Here is a 22909-nt window from a genome sequence, read left to right as displayed (position 1 = left end):
ATGAACTCTTCTTACTACAACGCAAGGTATATCATTTACCTGTCGTCGTGCTACACGATCGCATAGACGATCAAGTTTTGTAGCCTCGTCGCGCTACACGATCGCATAGACGATCAAGTTTTGTAGCCTCGTCGTCTACGCGATCGTTTACTTATGCTTCTATCGTCCAGTGCGCGCTGAACGATCGTCTACCTGTTGGAGTTTACTACACGATGAAGACCTCCTGGTACTTCAAGACTCGGTTTGCCTGTGAACCGGTTTGCTCGATGAAAAATGTAATAGATAGAGTTTTTTCATTTCTATTTTTTGTAAAGGCTCATCTCGGTCCATTAATCCTTTATTTTTACATGCGATGTATGTTTATTATATGTCATATGGTATGTACATATAGTAAATCCCATCTTAGGTTATGCAATGGTCATGCATCATCTCTTTATTGTAATTGTTATAATTTAGAGAAACATGATTTAATTATGTAAGAGCATTCTCATGCATCATATAATATAAGAGTTATATTTATGCATGCATAAAAAGCATCGACATGCATCATCTTTATATTATAATTGTTATAGTATAAGGGTGAATGACAGCATGTTTGCTTGGTTATTATGTGTTATATAAAAGTTATGTATAGTAATGACCGGACATTGCATGAAGCATGACACATAGGTTACTTTATAATTGTTATAAACACCTTGTTGTACGCAATGGATTTTTAGTTGTTTCTTTTTAAAAGTTAAAAAGAAATTAGAACTAAAAGAAATAAGAAAGTCATGCATGCTCACTTAGATTTAATTCATGGTTTTAAAGTGTTTAAAACTTGGATCACATAGACCTAAGATCACGATTCTAATATGATTAGCAACCCTAAGCCTTTAATATTTTAATCAGTTTAATAGGATTAAATTGGCTAATAAAAGGTTAAAGTGTAGCAAATCTATCTATAAGGGACCTTTTGTCTAAGGTGGGTTCTGTCTAGGCTAGGTTATTTAAGTTGACGGAAACGTAACACCCCTACCTAGGAATTTACCTGGAAAGGTGAATTAGATAGATTTGATGCATGCATGCAAGTTAAGGACAATCCATTAAAGTGTTTAAATGTGACTACTTGAACATGCTTATAATTCATAGACAAATGTTGTTTATGAGCAGAGTTTAAAAAGATGACTTAGACTAAAATCAGTAGTCGGATTGTCTAGGTTAATGAATCCCTAGGTAGAATATTCAGTGGGAAGTACTTGAGGCATAAGATTCTTCACTTAAACCTTTCACGTTTCTCCTAAATAGTCCACACCGTGAGATCTATCCTTGGCCTTGCGATAGCATATCCCTAGGTCAATATCAAGGTGGATGGAGAGAGTGGGAGCGGGAAGTGTGATAACATATCCCTCGGTCTCCCTTGTTAGGTTGAATAACATTACTGCGCCTCGCCTCGAGGCACCCTGGGAGTGTCCCCCTAAAGGATGGCAGTATTGCGCATTTCTTTATTTGATCTCCTGTAAGAGGATAAGGTAACTTAGTCTTATGTCCTAATATGTCATTTCTCTACGGTAAGCGCATTAGGGCAGGACTCTGGCACTGAAAGCAAGGGTTTACACTTACGCGGAATAGTTAAAGGTTAACGATTCTGGATCGAAAAATGGTGGCTGTTAGGTTCAGTTCCAAGAGTTGGTTCTACCTAATGGTTGAGAATGTCTTATCCCAGCGAAGGGGCAACTGAACACCCCACCGGTAGCGTTTGTCCTGCCTCACTGGGGCATCATTGCAAAATAGAAGTCTATAACTTAGAGTACTTGAAACTGTTTTGCAAAATTGATTGGTTTAAAAGTGGTTTAGCAAAATCTAATAAAGTTATGTTCGTATTTTCAGCAACATTTTCAAATGGCAACAACCACGTTAGCTTTGTTAAGCGCCAAAAAACTTACTGGCGATAATTTCGCAACATAAAAACACATGATCACGACGATCCTAATCATTGAGTATCTCATGTTCGCTCTCACGGAGGCTTGTCCTCCTATTACAACTCCAAATGCCGTTTGAAATGTTCGGGAGGCATACGAGCAATGGGCAAATGCGAATGAGAAGGCCTGAGCCTACATCTTGGCAAGTCTTTTTGAAGTCTTGGCCAAGAAACCTGAGCCTATGGTCATAGCGCGTGAAATCATGGAGTCCCTACGGGGGATGTTTGGACAACCGTCTGAACAGCTTATGCATGAGGTTTTTAAATACATATTCAACTCCAAAATGGAAGAAGGCACCTCTGTTCGTGAACATGTGCTAAACATGATGGTCCACTTTAATTTGGTGGAGTTGAATGGGTCTACGATCAATGAGAGCAGCCAGATTAGTATAATCCTGCATTTTTTGCCGGAGAGCTTCCTGCACTTTGTTAGCAATGTGATTCTTAACAAAGTGAAGTATAACCTTATAACTTTCCTCAACGAGTTACAGACATACCAATCTTTACTGAAAAGTAAGGAAAGGTAGAAGGGTGAGGCAAATGTTGCTTCATCCTCTAGGATGTTCCATAGAGGTTTGACCTCAGGAAAGAAGTCTGCACCTTCTGCTTCTAACTCTGCAAAGGGGAAAAAGAAGAAGGGTGGTAAGGGAAAAGGGAAGGCACCTGCTAACCGACCGCCTGTCGCCCTAAGGAGGCGTCCACAAGTTGCTAAGGGAAAGTGTTTCCACTACAAACAAGATGGACACTAAAAGAGGAACTATCCTCGGTATCTGAAAGAGAAGAAAGCAGCCAAGGCTAAGGCCAAGGCCGATAAAGATAAATGTGATTTACTTGTGGTTGAAACTTGTTTAGGGGAGAATGATGATTCTTCCTGTATAATTGATTCGGCACTACTAACCATGTTTGTTCTTCTTTTCAGAGGATTAGATCTTGGCGACAGTTGGAGGCTGGTGAGATGACGATGCAAGTAGGCATCGGGCATGTCATCTCCGCTGTGGTAGTGGGAGAACTCCAGTTAGCATTACAGAATAGGTTTCTTGTTTTAAATGATGTATATATTGTTCCTGAACTAAAAAGGAACCTTATTTCTGTAAAGTGTTTATTGCAATGTAAATATACTGTCTCTTTTGATGTGAATAAAGCGTTTATTTATAAAGATAGTGTTTTTATTTACACAGCAAATCTGGAATCGAATTTATATGTGCTAAGGCCATTAGCCATTAATTCCCTCCATAATACTGAAATGTTCAGAACTGTCGTAACTCAATCAAAACATTGACGAATTTCTCCAAAAGAAAATGCCCAACTTTGGCATCTACGTTTAGGACACATCAATCTCAATAGGATTGAGAGATTGGTGAAGAATAGACTTCTAAATAAGTTAGAAGAAAATTCTTTACCTGTGTGTGAATCTTGCCTTGAGGGTAAGATGACTAAATGACCTTTTACTGGAAAAGGTCATAGAGCTAAGGAGTCTCTTGAGTTAGTACATTCTGAGCTTTGTGGTCCTATGAATGTGCGAGCCCGAGGTGGCTATGAGTATTTTATTAGTTTTACTGATGATTACTCTAAGTACTGGTATGTTTATCTTATGCAATGGAAGTCTAAATCCTTTGAAAATTTCAAAGAGTTCAAGGCTAAAGTTGAAAACACATTAGATAGAAGGATTAAAACACTTCGATCGGATCAAGGTGGAGAGTTTTTGGACTCAATATTCCAGGACTAAATAGAATATGGAATCATTTTCTAACTCTCAGTGCTGGGTACACCTCAGCAGAATGGTGTAGTGGAGAGGAGAAATAGGACCTTGTTAGACATGGTTCGTTCGATGATGAGTTACGCTCCTTATCAGACTCGTTTTAGGTTTTCGCAGTGGAGAATGCGGTGTATATACTCAACTTGTTCCTTTTAAGAATGTTGCCAGAAACAACCTCTGGAAGTTGTGGAATGGGCATAAAGGTAGTTTACATCACTTCCATTTTTGGGGTTGCCATGCACATGTGCTTGAGGCTAATCCCAATTAGTTGGAACCACGTTCGATGTGTATGCCTCTTTGTAGGCTACCCCAAAGGTACACGAGGGGCTTATTTTTATGATCCGATAAAAATAGAGTGTTTGTTTCAACAAACGCTACTTTCCTAAAGAAGAATCATATAAGGGAGCACAGTCCACGAAGCAAAGTCGTGTTTCATGAGATTTCCAAGGAAACTATTGAAATTTCAACAAGAGTTGTTGAAGAGCCTTCTAACATCAACAAGAGTTGTTGATGGGAGTTCATCCAGTAGGTTGGTTCCACCTCAAGAGTTGAGGGGAACCTCGACGTAGTGGGAGGGTTGTGAACCCATCCGTTTGCTATCTAGGTTTCACAGAAATCCTTGCTATGGTAGCAGATGGCGATGTTGAGGATCCGTTGTCTTATAAGAAGGCAATGGAGGATTTGACTGAGATGAATGGGTCAAGGCCATAAATCTCGAGATGGAGTCGATGTACTTCAACTCAGTATGGGATCTTGTAGATCAGCCTGATGGGGTTCACTCTATAGGTTTTAAATGGATCTACAAGCGCAAACGGGGTGCTGATGGGAAGGTACAAACCTTCAAGACTCGACTTGTGGCAAAGGGTTATACCCAGGTAGAGGGAGTCGACTATCAGGAGACTTTTTTTCCTGTTGCCATGTTAAAGTCGATGTGCATCCTCCTGTCCATTGCAGCTTATTATAATTATGAGATATGGAAAATGGACGTCAAGACGGCCTTACTAAATGGCAATCTTGAGGAGACCATTTATATGGTGCAGCCCGAAGGATTTATAGCCCAAGGTCAAGAGCAAAAGGTTTGCAAACTGAATCGGTCCATTTATGGACTGAAACAGGCATATCGATCTTGGAATATACGGTTTGATACTGCGATCAAGTCATATGGCTTTGACCAAAATGTTGATGAACCTTGTGTCTATAAAAAGATAATCAACGCTTTAGTAGTCTTCTTAGTGTTGTATGTAGACGATATCCTACTCATTGGGAATGATGTAGGTCTACTGATTGCAGTTATAAACTGGCTAGCAACCCAATTCTAAATGAAAGATTTGGGAGAGGCTCAGTTTGTTCTAGGTATACAGATCTTTCGGGATCATAAGAACAAAGTGCTAGCACTGTCTCAAACATCGTACATTGACAAGATGTTGCTCAAGTACTCGATGCAGGACTCCAAGGGGGGCCTACTGCCATTCAGACATGGATTCACTTTGTCTAAGAAAATGTGTCCTAAGATATCTCAAGTAGTTGAGGAGATGAAACGGATTAGTCTAACCCAGGCCATGTTAATGTTGCTGACCCATTTACGAAGGCTCTCAAGGCTACAATGTTTAGAAGTCACCTATGGAGTATGGGTCTACAGGATAGCCCGCGGTTGGACTAGGGCAAGTGGGAAATTTTCTTGTACTAGGCTTTTATGCCCTAGTTTATTGTTTTGTACAAGTTTATTGTATACCTTACTTCGCTTTAGGACAAGTGGGAGATTTTTGGGGTTGATGCCCTAAAGTCTCGTGTCCTGTAGTTTGTAAACAGAATGTATGAATGCTTGTGTTGTTAATATATGATATTTATTTCACATCTTGTATTTTTGCTCAGCTACTTGTTTTATTTGCTTTACCACAAACCAATAAACATAAAATCCTTGGTTATCCGTATGTGACTCAAGCATTTGTGTGGTGACATACAAGTGGATCATGTCTTGAGTGATAACCAAAATGGTTTGTAGTATATGGATAAAGGAGGGAAACCTTATCCTGGTAACGGTACAGACGCGGCTCGCTTTGTGGAATGGTCACTAGTGTTGTGACTTGTCACAGATGGTCTGATCCTGATCATTCGTGTTGGGGACATGCGAGCGGGGGCGTCCTATACAAAGAGTTTGTATAAGATCTGACCACGAAGTATTAATGTCTCGTTATATAACACCGTTCATGACAGAGACTTCACTTCACTAGGATGACCATAGGTAACATGACCTATTTCTTGAGTGAGTTGGGAACTCCTGGCATTGATGGCGATCCTTTGATTTGTATGGGTGCGACTAGCCAGGTCGCCGATTCAAACCTACCATTTTGGGGATTCGTCTGATTTGGGAGCTGGGAACTCAGCTACACAAGATGGAATTCACTCCTTCCCCGAAGCAAAGGTAAGTAAATGGATGGCTCTTTTAAGGGCTGATTCTGGAGCTTGAACGATGTAGCACCACACACCTTCTCTTGGCCAGAGAGGTGTTCACACATAGTTGGACTATGTTGTATTATTCATTAGAGGAATCAGTGGTACTTAAGGAGTGAGATGTAACTACAGGGGCATAACGGTAATTTGGCCCAACTGTACTTATGAGCATCTATGAAGGGTCGTCATACTCATGATTGTTTATATCCGATGGACACAGAAATATATCTGTGGTAAGAAGAGTTCAGCTGTTGGTCTTTAGTGGAACGCTTGACAGTTAACGGATGGTGGATCTCGTGGCTAACGAGTTTTGTCAGTTATTCACGTATCGTTGGAGCTTCGAGCCACAGGTCCATTAGGTCCCCTGGGTTGCTTGGATAAAGTCAAGAACCAGTATTTGAGTTAATTTGAAATGTTCAAATTGACAAGAGGAAGTTCAATTATATATGATATAATTGGACTGGTTAATTATATATGATATAATTGGCTAAATATATGAGATACATTATTTTAGAGGAAATTAGATATAAATATGATTTATATTAAGTAGAGGAGAAAATACTATAGTAGATATGTGATATCAAACTATAGGATATAAATATAATATGATTATATTAATTAATTAATTAATTGATTAATTAAATGATAATTAATCCTAATATCACGTTTGGACGTGGGGTAGTGGGCAGAGTTAAAATGAAAAAAGTTTTCATTTTTGAATCGTGCAATCGTACACCTTTTCCTATACGATTTAACTAAATGATCGTATACGATAGTCGCTTCTCTGCCTAAATGATCATCCACCTCGCGATTTAACTAAATGATCGTACACCTTTTCCTAAACGATGGTTCAGCAAATCCTACACGATCGTATAGCTCCTCTATGTGATAAGCACTTCTGCTATGCGATAGCATTGTTTTCTTTCACACTTGTTTATTGCCTACACGACTTGTTTTTCCTCCATCCTCTACCAAATTCACCAAAACCCACCCTTTTGGTTTTCACTCAGAGAATACTTGGGGCTCTTTAGTGGTGGTGTTGTCCCCGTTGCGGTCGTGAGTTCGCGTTGATCATGTTACTGTAGTAGACGTTTTCCGTCGGGTGTTGATAGATCACTTGGAGGGTTTCTGCTGCGTTGGAGTTCTGACGTTTAAAGATAGTCTTCAACTAGTATGGAACTCTTTTTCTTATGCATTGTTGTTTATAACATGCCGTTAATTAGAGTTTATTTTCATAATTGTATGTGTTGAATGTATATTGTTTGTATTTCGGTCACAGTGTGATCGGAGCGATCCGAACATGCTCATGGAACTCAACAATATGAGATCCTTCAAATCTGACAATGGAGGGAAATATAGAAGAATTCATCAATTGCGCGGAAAATTGGGAATAATCACTCGAATGTCTTGTCCCTACACCTTGGCCCAACATGGACGAGCTGAATGAAAACATCTTCATGTTGTCGAAATGGGCTTCCCTCAAGCTTCTTTGCCATTAAAATTCTAGTGGGAAGCATTTAGTATAGCGACACAACTGATAAATGGTCTGCCAACGCCAGTTCTTGAAAGTAGATCTCCAATGTAAGTATTACTGAACAAGAAATTTGACTTTAATACTCTTAAAATATTTGGTAATGCATGTTATCCTTGTTTACGATCATATCAAACTAACAAATTTGATTTTCTTTCAGAGAAGTGTGTTTATTTAGGCTCAAGCTTAAACCACAAAGGCCACAAATGCTTAAATGTAGCAAGAAGATTATACATCTCCAGAAATGTTAAGTTCGATTAAATGGAGTTTCCATTCTCAGGGCAGGTTGACACTAGCTTCCAAACCACTTGGCACCCAATCCAAAACTTTCTTCCGTTTATAATCCAAACACCAATCCAGATAAGTTGTTATTCATGACTGGACTAGGTCATGACTAGGTCTCCAAGATTGTTCATGATTGGATAGCAACTAAACCAACAAGGGTGCAAGACGCTCTCAGAACACCTCAATGGAAGTCCACCATGGATGAAGAGTATGTGACGCTCGTGAGGAAAAAACATGGAAATTAGTGCCTCCATCTTCCAAGTTTAACATTGTTGGGAGCAAATGGATCTTTTGCATAAAACGACATGCTGATAAGACTGTTCAACATTACAAAGTGCGCTTGGTGGCCAAAGGGTTTCATCAAAACCTTGGAATTGACTTTTTTGAGACATTTAACCCAGTAGTTAAAGCTTCAACGATTCGAGTAATTCTCAGCCTAACGGTATTTCAACAATGGCCTTTTAGATAACTTAACTTTAACAATGTGTTCTTGAATGGAACACTAGAAGAAGAGTTATACATGTCTCAATCGCTCGGCTTAACCCTCAATATTCAGACTATGTGTGCAAACTTAATAAGGCAATTTACAGACTCAAACAAGCACCATGAGCGAGGAACAATATGCTAAAGAATGTTATTTTAAATTGGGGATTTGTGAATTTCAAGTCAGACACTTCCTTATTCATACTTCCAGTTAATCAATCAATAGTCTTATTATTAGTGTAAGTGGACGATGTGATCATAACTGGGAATGATACTAGTATGATATCTATGTTGTAAGAAATTAGACTCCACTTTTGCTCTTAAAGATCTAGGGAAGTTAAGTTATTTTTTGGGTATTCAACTACATTATCTGGAAGTTGGGATTGTTATAAATCAAACGAAACATGTTGATGATTTGCTATTCAAGCTTGACATGAGTAATGTGAAGCCTGCTCCATCCTCATGCGTTGTAGGAAAACACTTGTCTCTAAATGACAGTACTCCAATTACTGATCCTCTTATCTATCGAAATACAGTGGGTGCTTTACAATACCTCACACACATAAGACTTGACATTGTTTATATTGTCAATCACTTAAGCCAATTCTCAAGGGCACCTACTGACCTACATTTGCAAGTGGTAAAACGTGCTTTTCGTTACATCAGTGGAATGAAACACTTTGGCGTCTACACAACCAAGTTTAAGCCAGAATATGGTGGCTTATTTCGATCTTGATTGGTCGTCAGACATGGATGATTGTCGATCAATAACAGCATATTGTGTGTTATTGGGCGACAACCTTGTCTTTTGGTCATAAAAGAAACAAAGTGTTGATGCTCGGTCGAGTGTAAAATTCGAATATAAAGCTCTTGCTCATGCTTTAGCTAAAATCACATGGATTCAACAGTTACTAAATGAGGTGTCTGTCTCTCAGTTTTTTAAACCAGTGATCTGGTGTGACAACATAAGCGTTGATGCCCTTGCATCAAATCCGATGTTTCAAGCCCGGACAAACCATATAGAAATGACATTCACTTTGTCCGAGACAAAGTACTAAATGGACAACTCAAGGTACGCTATGTTCCTTCAAATGATCAAATAGTGGATTATCTCATTAAACCCCTGACTCATACTCAGTTCCATCTTCTTTGTGCCAAACTCGGGGTGATTGAACTCCCTTCTCATTTGAGAGGGATATTAAGGAAGAAAGTCAGACCAAAGAAAAGTCAAAGAGTAAAGTAAGCAAAACCAAATCCATATGTACAACCATCTATACAAGAAAAGCCATGTCAGATTAATTCCAGAGGAATTTGATTGTTATCGTTCTGTTTTAAAGAATATTTTCGTGTCCAATTATTTTGTGACATGTGTAATATTTGTTATTCTTCATCCTCTACATTCGTTTTACACTAATTCAGGGACCTTACTGTATAAATTGGCCTAAAGGCTCTCATCTCCATAGTGAAGAAATATAAAGAAAATCGTTCCCTCAAGTTCCTTGTCTCTCACATTTTGGTTATTTCTAACACTAATGTTTGAATCTTACATATAAATTTTGTCTTGGCACTCGAACTATTTTTTCCCGTGTTTGAAGCTTACATACAACTTTAATATTTTTTCTCAACTCCAATTTAAATTGTGTTCCTTTATAGAAAAATACTTGGTCGAATCATCTTTGTGCAGTCCACCCAAATGTTTAATCACAAGTTGTCACATGAAATATTTTTTTTTTTATAATATTTTTTAGATATTTCTTTCCTTTCTGATTGATGGGTGTAATGCACGACAACCAAGTATTACTCTTCTCTATATAAGCGTAAAACTATTTTTTTTTTATTTTTTTAAAAATAATTTTCATTTCTCTCTCTATATAAAATATATATGAATAGAAAGAATTTTATTTTTATTTTTTACGAAGTCAATTTGTAAATCCCATGTATGCAAGTGAGGTAAAGCTTGTCTAAAATGTAACCAAAAAATTCAGCATACAAAGTCGGAATATAAGCTGTATCAAGTCAGAACACAAGCTGTATCAAGTCAGAATATAAGCTGTATCAAGTTGTTTTAATTTACCAAGGAGCCAAAATTCAAAGGGTACTTTTGTAAAATTAAATAATGTTATTCTTATTCTTCTTAATTATTATTATCTTTGGGAGAAAAATAGATAATGTTATTAGAATGATGGGATGATTTAGCATTATTTATGACGAGAATATTAATTAATGAAAAATATATAATGTTATTAGAATGAACATAATTTCTTGGATTTTGGTTTTTTTCAGTATAAATTTTTTGGTTTTCTTCATGCAATAGGAATGTAATCCATTTTTTCCTAGTCAATATTGTTTTTCTTAATCATTAAGCTCCACATTGTTAAGGAACAATTAATACGCGTAATATACGGAATGCATAAATCTTTGCCAACTCTTACTTTGTTGAAAGAGTACAAGAAAAAGATGCGCAATGTAAATAATATATGAACTTTCCATTTTTAACGGTTTTAAAATAGAATTTTGAGTGTTTTGATTCATTTATAAAAATTTAAAATTTAAATTGGTGTAATTGTTTCAGTAGAGTTTTTAGTGATACAACTTCGAAAATGTTTAATCAAGACGAACATTCTCAATTAGCATAGTGTACTTATATTATCAACTCCGAAGTCAAAAAGTTCAATTCCTCTATACCACATATGTCAAGAAAAAAAATCCTAAAAATTTATGAACATAGATTAATTGTTTTCTAATAAAATATTCAAAATAAATATTCTTCAAAATATTTAGTTAAAAAACCAATTTATTTGTTTCCATCCCTTATAACTCTAAACTAATAGTTATATCAATTAAAATTTTAAACTATAATAAGTTGACCAAATTAATCAATTTAAATTAACTGTTATATTAATACATAAATTTTATATGTGTACAAGACTTCTCTCAAAATAATAGTAACCCAATATATTATTGATAAGTAATAAAATCAAATGGATATAGCAAATTTTGGTTCATAGGCGTGGTTTTTTTAATCTTCTCATCTTCCTTTAATTTTCTTTACACATTTAGAAGAATTACGTTGTAAAAGTTTGGGAGAATAAATAATATTGTTGAGGTGATTTTGATTTATTTATTTTAGTGAAACCAAGTAAAAATGGTCATAAATTACATCATTCACGATGCTCTTTTGTTAGTTTAAACATATTTTATGATTTTCTTAAAAAAAAATTTTAAAAACATATCCATCAACATGATATTTCTAACGACATACATTTTCATGGAATTGAAACGTCGACATATTTACGTATGTACATTTGAATTTTGATAAAATTACAAGTCCATAATTTTTGGAATGTGAAATAGACCCCTAAATTTTCAATTTTGTGGCTAATAGATTTATGACATGTTCAACATTTTTTTTCAAAATTAATTAATTTATTAGACATAAATTTGAATTTTAAATATACTAGAAACATCAATATTTTTGTCTTTGAAAAAATATAATATCAAATTTGTATCTAATAACTTTATGAATTAAAAAAATGTTAGATAGCTCAATGACCGTGTGAGAACACAGAACTAAAAGTAGTTCGAAGATTTGTTAAAAAAACAAAAAAAAAAAAAACTTTTTTCTTTTTCTCTTTTTTTTTTAAAAAAAAAAATTAGGAACCAACTGAGACATTAAAGTTTTTAGAATGAAGTCCACATACTTATTATACACAAATTTAAATGTTCTGGATTGAAATTGTAATTTAAAACGATATTGATAAATGATAGTAAATACTTGTTTTTGTTAACACATTTTATAAATTACGTACACTGATCTAAAATACAATCTTTTATATATATACAAAAGACAAAGTTATGACAATATCAATTTGACGTATTGATTGAAAATGAACGAATGAAATAATCTAATTATAGTCTCAAACTTGCTCATCAAGCATCCAATAATAGTAGTTTACTTTCTCCGAGTGACCTCATTTTGTTAATTAGTTAATTTAGCAATGCATCGAATATTTTTTCCCCATTCAATGTACATTTTTCAGAAAATAAATTTCAATTAATAAATAAATTATACATAATAAAGAACAAACAAATAATTGTATTTTCAATTATTCACTACAAAGAAAAAAAAAACATTCTTGAAAATTCAGAACCAAATTCCCAAATATCCCCATTATTGCCTTCAATTTGTCTTCCACGGAAAAGCAAGTGGGGACATCTTCTTCTTGACCTGGAGAGCCAAAAGATAATCAAAGCACACCATAATTGAATTTTACAACAAAATTCAAGGCTTAATTTAATTAGCCATTGAATTATTCATCAAATAATGATAATCAATCCAATAATCCCATCTCCAAATTCAAATCCTCTTGAGAATTGAATTAAAATTTGCATCATCAACTGGAAGGAATAATAATCGATCCATAATCAACCCCAAATTGAAGATATATCCCTCTGGAAAAATTATATTTAACAAAAAACAGAATCAAGGAGAAATTATGAGTTTGTTAAAACTATTTCCACGGCAATATTGAAGCTCAAGTGACACCTGGCGTTCGATTCTGAGCTGGCGATAGAAATTAGCAATGAAAGCCTCCGCTCGCTTGTCCACGTCATCTTCAGAAGCGTAGCTGGTGGTTCTTTGTAGCCCACGAGATGAAGAAACTGACTCTTCTTCAATAATATCCTCCGTACAAGCCATTAATCCCGGCCGTTCGTTGAAGCTAAGGCGGAGATTTCTCGATGAAGTCCGGCCTAACATGGCCGCCAACCGCCAGCTTTGGATGCTGAAGTTCATCATGAATTTAAGCTTCTTCACCGCCTTCCTCAGCCGATTCAATACGCTACTCGCCGCCATTTTTTCCCTCCGATCTGGAAAGTGTAGGAATTAATAAACTGATTTGAGTTTTATTTTGCTTTATTGGTTGTTGTTGTAGAAGTTTGGTGGTTAAAATAAAGGATAATTTAGGGGTATTTATAATGCTATTAGGCGGCAATAACATTATTATTTATAATAATGTTGTGGATATTGGAGAGAAATTTCTGTAGCAAATTGAGAAATGAGAGGAAGCAATGCGTGTGGAATTGGAAGACCGTGTTATGATATGACAAGAGTAAGGTCAAAAGTTTGATGCAGTCTTTATTTAATCCTTTGATTAATAAAACGTCTTTTTGCTTCCTTGATTATGTGGGGTATGAGGTAATTACATTTTGGGTTTTTTTTAAACTAAAGATTCGATTTTTACAGTTTTATATTAGAATGTAATGAAGCTTCTTTACTCCTTCCTAATATGAGATTTAATCTGTTCAAGTAGTATTTTTTTTTTAAGAAAAGAATTATATTATGTTCATCGAATTGAGATGTGCTTACGTAATGAACTTGTCATGATGTATCAATTTGATCGTAAACTTAAATAAGTCGGTTTAGTTTAGGTTAATTTCATCCCCTAAAAATTTAACAAGAAAAAGTGTGAAAATATGTATGGATCAAATTTGTACAAATTTATAAATTTGGGGGCTCAATTTTAATAATGGTATAATTTTGAGGGTGTAATTTTTATAATTAAATGTTTGGGTGTCAAATGTTTACAACTATGTAAGTTTGAGGGTCTAATTTTAACATTTATATAAATTTAAGGGCAAAATTTTAACTACTGAAAATTTAGGGGTGAAATTGCAACTACCACCACATTTCGAGAGTGATTTTTGCCATTTGCCAAAAAAATTAATCAGAAAAAAGTGATGAAATATTTCAAAAACTCATTAACTTTTATAAAATAAACTTTGCAAAAGAAAAGAAAAAAAAAACTTCAATCAATATACATATCAGCCATTTTTAAATAATTTTGTCAAAAATCGTACATTTTAATTAAAATTTTAAATAATTTCAAAAGAGAACATAATTCTCTATAACAATATTTGGAGCAAAAATTTAGTAGAGAATTAAACACTTATTGTGGAGATAATAATTTGAAAATTCAAAAATAAAAATTGAGTTTTTCCACTTGTTTAAACAGTAATAATTTATAAGTAGAGTTTCTTATAGAAATGCATAGTCTCATTATGGTGTTTTGTGAGAGTGACGTGGTACCTACCATTTATAATAGTTTATGAACACGACAAAGCCTCAATTATCTAAAGGGCTACCTTTGCCGTTTCTGATGCAATGGTCGATTTGTTGGTTTTTTTTACTCCCCAAGGAATTATAATTATACACCATAGTTTGTAAATTATTATTATTAACGCTACATTAAGTTGTATTTGAATTTAATATATCTAATGAGTTGTAAAGTTTTAATTTTTTATCTAATAGGTGAGCTTTTTTCTTTTACAAATTAAAATCAAGAACTTTTGAATTAATGTCAACGAAAGTTGAATTTTAAAGTTTAGAAATATATTAAAGCAATAAAATGTACAAGTATGGTAAAATTTTGAAATTTATTAGACTTTTCTTTTTTTAAAAAAAAAAACTTATTAAACACAAGTTTTTAAATCTAATTAATTAAAATTTAATTAATCTAAATCAATATATTATTCATCTAATAATTCTTCTCATCACATTGTAACCATTAATGTTGCACTATTAAACAATTTTTTTCTCGTATTCATGTGATTGGTTCAACAAAGATGTCAGTTATTAGTTAAATTGAATTGGTCCTTAGTTCGAAAAAAATTAGAGTTTAGTCCCTATAGTTTATAATTATAATTTATTCCCTATAAATTGATAAAACCCTCATAAATAATTCCTATAATTTTATCAAACCATAAAAACTATTTATGATGTTTTATCAAATCATAACTTTTATATTCATATATACTAGATTCTAATCAACTTCCTCTACCAAATTTATAATTAAATTAAATTTCATTTAATTTCTTTGGACAAGATCATCAATTAAATTGGTAATTTTTTACTATTTAAAAAAATAAGTGAAATTAAACAGTCAAATTCACAAGCCGAAAGTAAACAGAGTTATGTTGTTAAAGTATTGTAAAAGTATTCAACCTTTAAAACATCATTAAAAATTTAAAAAAAAAAATCATAAAAAAATGAAAATAATGGGATTAAGGGAACAAGCAACTTTTTTCACCTAACAATAACAAAAGGAAGCGTTGTCTTTTTGCTTAAAGGGCAAAGTGACAGTTGTCTTTTATTTTCAAATATATCCATAGAAAACCATAGATTATTCTAATATTAATGAAATGATACTTTTCAATGTATCTATATGAAAGAATAATTGGCACATGTTTTATTGTGATAAGTTAAATTGAGTACAAAGTTATTATTAATCCACTTTGGAGATTGGTTGACTAATTAATTAGTGTTGTGAAAAGATAAAAGAAACATTACAGATAAATGTTGGCAGGATGAAGAGTGCGACCAAGTCAATGATTTCATAATAATTTCAGAAAATTAAATGTAGATCATTTCTAAAGGGTTAATTAGATTTGTAGGGTTTTTTTTTCTTTTATTTTAATTGGATAAAAGGAGAGTTTTCAAATTATTTAAGGAAAATGGTTTTTTTTTTCTTTAACCGAGTGCGTCTCTAAGAGACAATTTGGGAATGTTTTATTTATTTATTTTTTTTACCGTCATTCAAGAGTCGTATTTATTTAAAAAAATAAAAAATATATATATAATATCAAATTGTCTTAATGCGTTTGTTGAATAGACACATTCACAAGCTGCAAACTGTCACGTTGAACACCTCGTTGACCATACATTTCGTTACTTTTTATTTTGTCTTCTTCCCCTTCAATTTCAACATAAAATCTACTCACATCCTTCACCTTCTTCTTCATTTTATCCCTAAACAAACCTCACTTTCTTCACCTTCTTCCTTCATTTTCTCCCTAAACTCCGAGAACCAATCTTCCATCTTCATATTTTCTCCCCCAAATTTAACGGTCATTGCAATTTCCACCATCTTCATATTATTAATTTGTTTCAGTGCAATATTTTATTTGGTAAGTTGATATATTTTTGTTATTTAACAAAAAAATCAAGTTCTATATAATCTTTACTGGTTTTTTTTTTTCATTTTTATTTTGTTTACCGTGGATATTATATCGAAGAAAAATTTAAACAACCATTCAAAGTTTTTTTGGTAAGGTACACTATTTTTCTTTTAATAAGTTGATATATTTTTTATAGTGGGTTAATTTTTTTTGTATTGATTCTCATAATTTTTTTTATCAGGTTAATACTGATGCCCGACTCCATTCACACGATCTAAGAGGCATGCATGAGTGAGACTGGATTGCACATTTGACTCATCAAATTTCAATTTGGGAAAATCGTCAAAGTTTGGCTGTTAATGGACCTCCTATTAACAACTGTGTAGATACTATGTCTCGATATATTAAATGGTATTCCATTGTGAGCAGGCGATATATAACGAAAGTAGGAGCATCCTATCACTTGTTAATATGAGTTTATTGTTTACTAGGATTGTTTAATTTTATTGCTTAATTGCATAAAAAAATAAATTTTAAAGTCATTAACTTGTTACTCATTTATTTTTCAGGCCGGGTTACCAAATATGACATTATCTAGTCTAAGAGCCTTGTCTAGACTCACCTCTATATATCGAGTACGATATTTCGATGGTGATGTTCCAATGGAAGAATAAGGTGATCCAGCAAGACATCAGGATGTTCCTATTCGATCTAATATTCAGAATGAGTATCCAAACACCCCACTCGATCACTTTACAGATACTTATATGATGCATCTCCCTCAACATTTGAATTCTTTTCAACAACCTTTAGTACACTAAGTATGAAAGAAGAACAAACTTTACATGTCCGTCCAAATGTCCATGACCAGTACGTGACATACAGACATCGTGGTGATGGTACACACTCTACAAAGGAGGGCCAACCATCAAGTGTAAGAGGCCGTGGCGATCATGGACACTATGTGACTCAACATGATTGATCTAAGTGTAATAGAGAATCTTCTTCTGGTCATGAATAAAGAAAATTGTACATATAATCAAAATTATTAATCAAATTCAAACAAGAAAATGCACTTGCAGTCTACAACACATCCAGAAGAACATTGAATATTATTTACAATAGTTGGAAGTTAATATCTATATTTTTGCATAAGTTTCTAACAACTTTAAACAAAAACAATGATTTGGAATTAAACTAATTGAATACTATTAAAATTAATATTGAATATATCAAATCAATCATAGAAATTTCTTAATCTCAAATTAACATTATTGTTTATACTGTTAAATAATTAGTAATATTACTATTAAAAGATTAATGAAATGGTTGATTTTAGGTAACAATGATTTGGAATTAAAAAAATAGAATATTATTAAAATTAATATTTAGTATATCAAATTAATCATACAAATTTCTTAATCAAAATAATATTATTTTTTATATTGTTAAAAAATTACCAATATTATTATCACTATAAAAACAAAAGTAATGAGACGGTTTATCTTAGGGTTGTTAAAAGAATAAAAACAATATAAAATAAAAAAAATACATTTTTTACTTAAATTGAATGTGTCTCTTCAATAGACGTATTCAATTTTTTTTTTATTATTATTATTCATATAAATGTGCATCTTCAAGAGACGGTAAAAATTTTTTCATATAAATGTGCATTCAAGCGGTAAAAAAAAGAATAAAATTTTTCCAAGACACGCATAAAGATGGAGACAAAAAAAACCCTTTCCCTAAATAATTCCAAAACTCCCATTTTACCTAATTAAAATTTTTTTTAAAAAAAAAAAAAAACAACCCTACAGATCTAATTAACCCATTTCTAAATGATCCAGCTGCAATATCACAATCACAATCACAATCATAAATATTTTTATTTTTATTTTTATTTTTACTTTTAGTAGTTTCGTTTTATAACAAACCAATTTAATTTTTCTAAAAAGAAAATTGTGGACCACTAAATTTTGGTAAGGGGAATTTATTTAATTTTAATTTTTGTACTTTCAAATTGGGATATATATGAAATTGAGTTGGGATGGTTTTTAGACCAATTTGAAAATTCGGATTGGTTGTGTTGGCAACTCAAACAACCCAAATAAAATCTTCAACCCATCCCAACCCAATCCTTAAAATTCGGGTTGGGATGTTGGGTTGTGATGGATTGAGTTGTTGGGTTATAACTTGTTTTTTCTTATTAATTTAAAATATATAAATTTATCTATATACATAGCTAATAACTAAAATCTCATAAAATTCAAATGTTAAATACCAAATATCTATGATATTTATTACAAACTTTAAACAAAGACAAATATTATANAACCCAACCCAACCCAAGAACAAAATCGACCCAATCCAACACTTATAGTTGGGTTGGGTAGTCCAAATTGTTCATCGTGGATTTTTTTAACACCCCTATTTTTAAATGTCTAATTTTAGTTCACATATATATTTAATGAACCTTAAATTTAGTCTATCAGTTTTTTTAAATTCAAAATGCACAAATAATAATAATAATTTTAAACAACAAAAAAAATACAACGTTCAACATTTTCACAATTTATAGTGTAGATGCTAATAGATATCAAAAGTTATTTTAAAAAAAGTTAACCAAAAAGAAAAAGAAAAAAACTAAGAGTATGGACTAAATTTAAATTTTATAGAAAGTACAATTTTTTTTTAATAAGATACTAATGGAGAAGAGGAATCAGTAAATGTATCCCAACATTTAAATTAGGTTAATTTGCCACTTTAAGAACACATGAAATGAAAATTAAACAAATTTCGAAATACGAGAAATAAAGCAGTATTTTTAACTAATACAAATTATTCTCCAAAGTTTACTTGTGAGGTTTGTTCATCGGTAAACTGAGAATATGCAGAAGTTTATATTTATTTAATGGTAAAATTGCATAAAGTGAGAATGTGTGATACTTATGGGCTTATCTCTAGCCATTCTGTGTTGTTATCTTATGGGCTTATCTCTAGCCCGTCAGTGTTGTACTTGTTTTGCTGACTTTTGTATGATATTTCTTGATTTATTGAATATTTATGAAAGACCGCAGATACGAGGGTATTATCTTAGTTGAAATATTTGGGTACATTTATTGGTCCATTCAACATATCTTTTTCTAAAAATAAATTATGTAAACCATTAGAGAAAATTTTCTTCGTTGTTTACATTATATATATTTGGTTTCATGAATATTAGTAGACACCACATTGATATTAGTAGATCCTACTCTTTTTTTAGTACAAACAATTAGGAATGGAAGATTGAATCTTCAATCTCTAAAGCTGTAGCACATACTAATACCACTGAGTCAAACTCACTTTGATGATTCTATTTTTAAAGGCATATGTGTCCATGTATAAATTTCTATACTTAGAAATTTTCTCTCTTATAATTAGTAGGATAATCGTAATAATTGCACCACTAAACTTCTCATTTAAAAAAAAAAAACACTCATAACCTTTACAATCATGTTTTTCCATTTAATTGGTTTGTATCACTTCATTTAATGTCTACAAGAATTGCCTTGTATTATAGTCATGAAATTAATGAAAGAAGTTGGTGTAAGCATTTATTTAATTGATAATGAACAGAAAATCATGATCTAAAGTGAAAACGACATATCTTTGATAAAAACACCAGCAAGACAGATTTGTACCATTAATGATTTTTTTTCATTTTTGGGTAAGTACAATATGTGGTACTTTATAAACTTCCTAGTGGATAGACAATACATATCTATATCTATATATATATGTAATAATAATAATAACAAAAAAAATTGCAATCGAGATGAATTTGAGCACATGATTATGAATATTATTGCTTGGTCTTCAAAAATAAAATTCTTCAGAGAGGAAGCAAATTTCTCAACATCAAAGCTAAAATGCTCCTTCACTTTCAAACTGAAAAACATGCACCATCAATAAAATGTCAATATGAAACTTTTTTTCAAAAGATAATATTCCTAAAGTTAGAAAGTTACCTCTTATTTAAAAATCTCAGCGAGTTCGTCACCTACTAATAAGCTTCCAAGGGAATTTCCAGAATTAAATTGCATTTGATAATATTTTCCTGACAAACCTAACACATTTAAGCTTATTTAATTTCATTTCAAGATCATAAAATACTAATAAACTAAATAAATGGCATAGGAACATATGTACGTACCAGCACCATTATTATGATTTTCAATTGCATAATCTCCCAAATTTTGAGAAGTTGAATTCAAATTGCAAGGAGAATAAGAGGAATTAATGTTAATTGGATCAAATCCTCCCAAGTATTGCTCATTATCATCACATGGTTTTGAAATGGAATTATTGGATGGAAAATTAAGCAATCTGAATTCAGGTACCGGAACGAAACTTCCGGCGGCCGCCATCCACGTCGATCTAGGGTTTTGATTTCCTTGCAGACCTTCCATTGATGATCTTGCCTGATTGGGGAATTGAAATTGCGGCCCCAAATTTGAAACTTTGTTAATATGGTTCATCGAGTTGTAAAGTGTGCATGGTTTTGTTGAATTTCTATCATATAGATTTTTGTGGCTAGCTAATTTTCCATCTCCGTTTGCTTTCTTCTTTCTCATTATATCTCGGTGTTTCTGCAATTTAATAATATAATCATTAATTTTGCAATTTGAAATTAAATAATAACGGTTTGTTCAAAAACTCAAAATAGAAAATTAAGATACCGCCTAGTAAATAGACTTGATTTTCATAAGCCAAAAACAAAAAAATGAAATAGTTACTTAACAAATCTATATTAAATCAGTAGATATCCGACGAACCTGAAGATGACTGGCTACGTTTTCTCGTGTCAGACTACGAACGTTCATGATTCTCAATATCTTATTTGGGACTCTGTCTGAAAAACAAATAAATGAAAAAAATAAAAGAAAGAAAGAAACTTAGTTTATACTTACATAAAAAAGGACTAATAAGATAAACAATATAGCGCAAAAGATATAAACTTTAAAGGCAAAAAAATTCTAACCCTTTTCACCCAATTGCTCATAAGCTTCGAGAAACTTTTCATGTAATTCCATTGTCCAGCTTATTCGATGTTTCTTCTTCTTATTATCGTCTTCTAATTTAATAATTTGATCACTCTCATGATCTTGTTTATCCATTGTAACCCTTTCAATGGAGTGATGATCTTCTTCTTCTACTACAGCATGTTCCAAAAGCAAAAGATTAGGGTTTGATCTTTTACGAGCTGATCTTTTGCGCAAAACATGTTGCCAAATATTCTTCAATTCTTGTAATCTAACTGGCTTTAGTAAATAGGCTTCAGCTCCCTCCATAACTCCCCTCTTTACCATCTCCAATTCCTCATTAGCCGATACCACTGAAATAATTCAAAATAATTAATAAATTTAGGGTTTAATAATTTGGTATTTAATTATTGATTTTGAGAAGTACTTACTAACAACTGGAATATCCATTCCAACACCAATAATTTCAAGGATTTTGAAGCCATCCATGTCGTGTCGGACAACATCGGTAATTACGAGATCAAATGTTTGTTTCTCGTCCTTTAATAGTCTTAATGCTTCAGCTGCTTCGGTTGTTGCACTTACTATACGTTCAAAAAAATAAGGGGGAAGAAAAGGGTAATAATTAGGGTTTTTGGGTAAATTTTAGGGTTTCAGATTGTATGGGAAAATGCAAAGAAAATAAGGAAATTAAAGAAAGTACCTTTATATTGACATTTTTTTAGAAGTTTAACGAGATAGTGAAGGCAAACAATATTGGCATCAATTGCAAGCACTTTCAAACCAATTGGAAATTGATCATCATCTTCGGCCATTAATGGAGTGGGATTTGGAATTTGATTATCAAAATCTTCCATCATATAAACAATTTCAACGGCGGAGGGAGAACTCAAGTAGGTCGACTGAAAAAGGAAAAACATAAATAAATAAATAAATAATAACTTAGGTTTCGATTAACCTTTTCTAAACTTTTTTGATTAAAACTTAGGGAAAAAGTAGATAAGAAAACAAGAAATTAAGGATGGAACATGTGTTTTTAGATTTGATTTTAAAAAAACAAAAAATAAAAAAACCAAATAGTTACAAGATTTATGTTTGAAGGCATGTAAGATTCAATTAAGACAATATGAATTTCGAATTTTGAGGACTCGAACCTAAGTCCAAGTAAACATAAATTAGGTCAAGAATGTCATAATGGGTATTCAAGATTTATTCAAGGAAAATTCATTAAATTTCAAATTAAGCTGCTTACCAGGGAACAGCGAGGTTACCGACGGCGGTCACAGCCGGAAAATAAGGCGGTGGAGCGTGGTTACAGACGGCGAATTTCAAAAACTTGAAGCTAAGATCAAGTAAACATAAATTAGGGCAAAAATCTCCATGGGTATTCAAGGAAAAATTCATAAAATTCCAAAGCTACTTACCGGGGATAATCAAGGTCACCGGCGGCCGCTGTGACCGGC

At 32.7% G+C, this 22909-nt stretch overlaps 1 protein-coding gene across 1 annotated transcript; it reads right to left on the bottom strand.

The window, feature by feature from the left end:
- Positions 1–12535: 12535 nt before the first annotated feature.
- On the bottom strand, positions 12536–13502 carry LOC120071543. The gene has a single exon (XM_039023871.1). It carries the CDS (start codon positions 13319–13321, stop codon positions 12950–12952), a length of 372 nt encoding a protein of 123 aa, XP_038879799.1. The 5' UTR covers positions 13322–13502; the 3' UTR covers positions 12536–12949.
- Positions 13503–22909: the final 9407 nt, after the last annotated feature.

The sequence above is a fragment of the Benincasa hispida genome, chromosome 2 (assembly GCF_009727055.1).
Source record: "Benincasa hispida cultivar B227 chromosome 2, ASM972705v1, whole genome shotgun sequence".
NCBI classification, from domain to species: Eukaryota; Viridiplantae; Streptophyta; class Magnoliopsida; order Cucurbitales; family Cucurbitaceae; genus Benincasa; species Benincasa hispida.
This window is presented reverse-complemented; position numbering and strand designations above follow the sequence as displayed.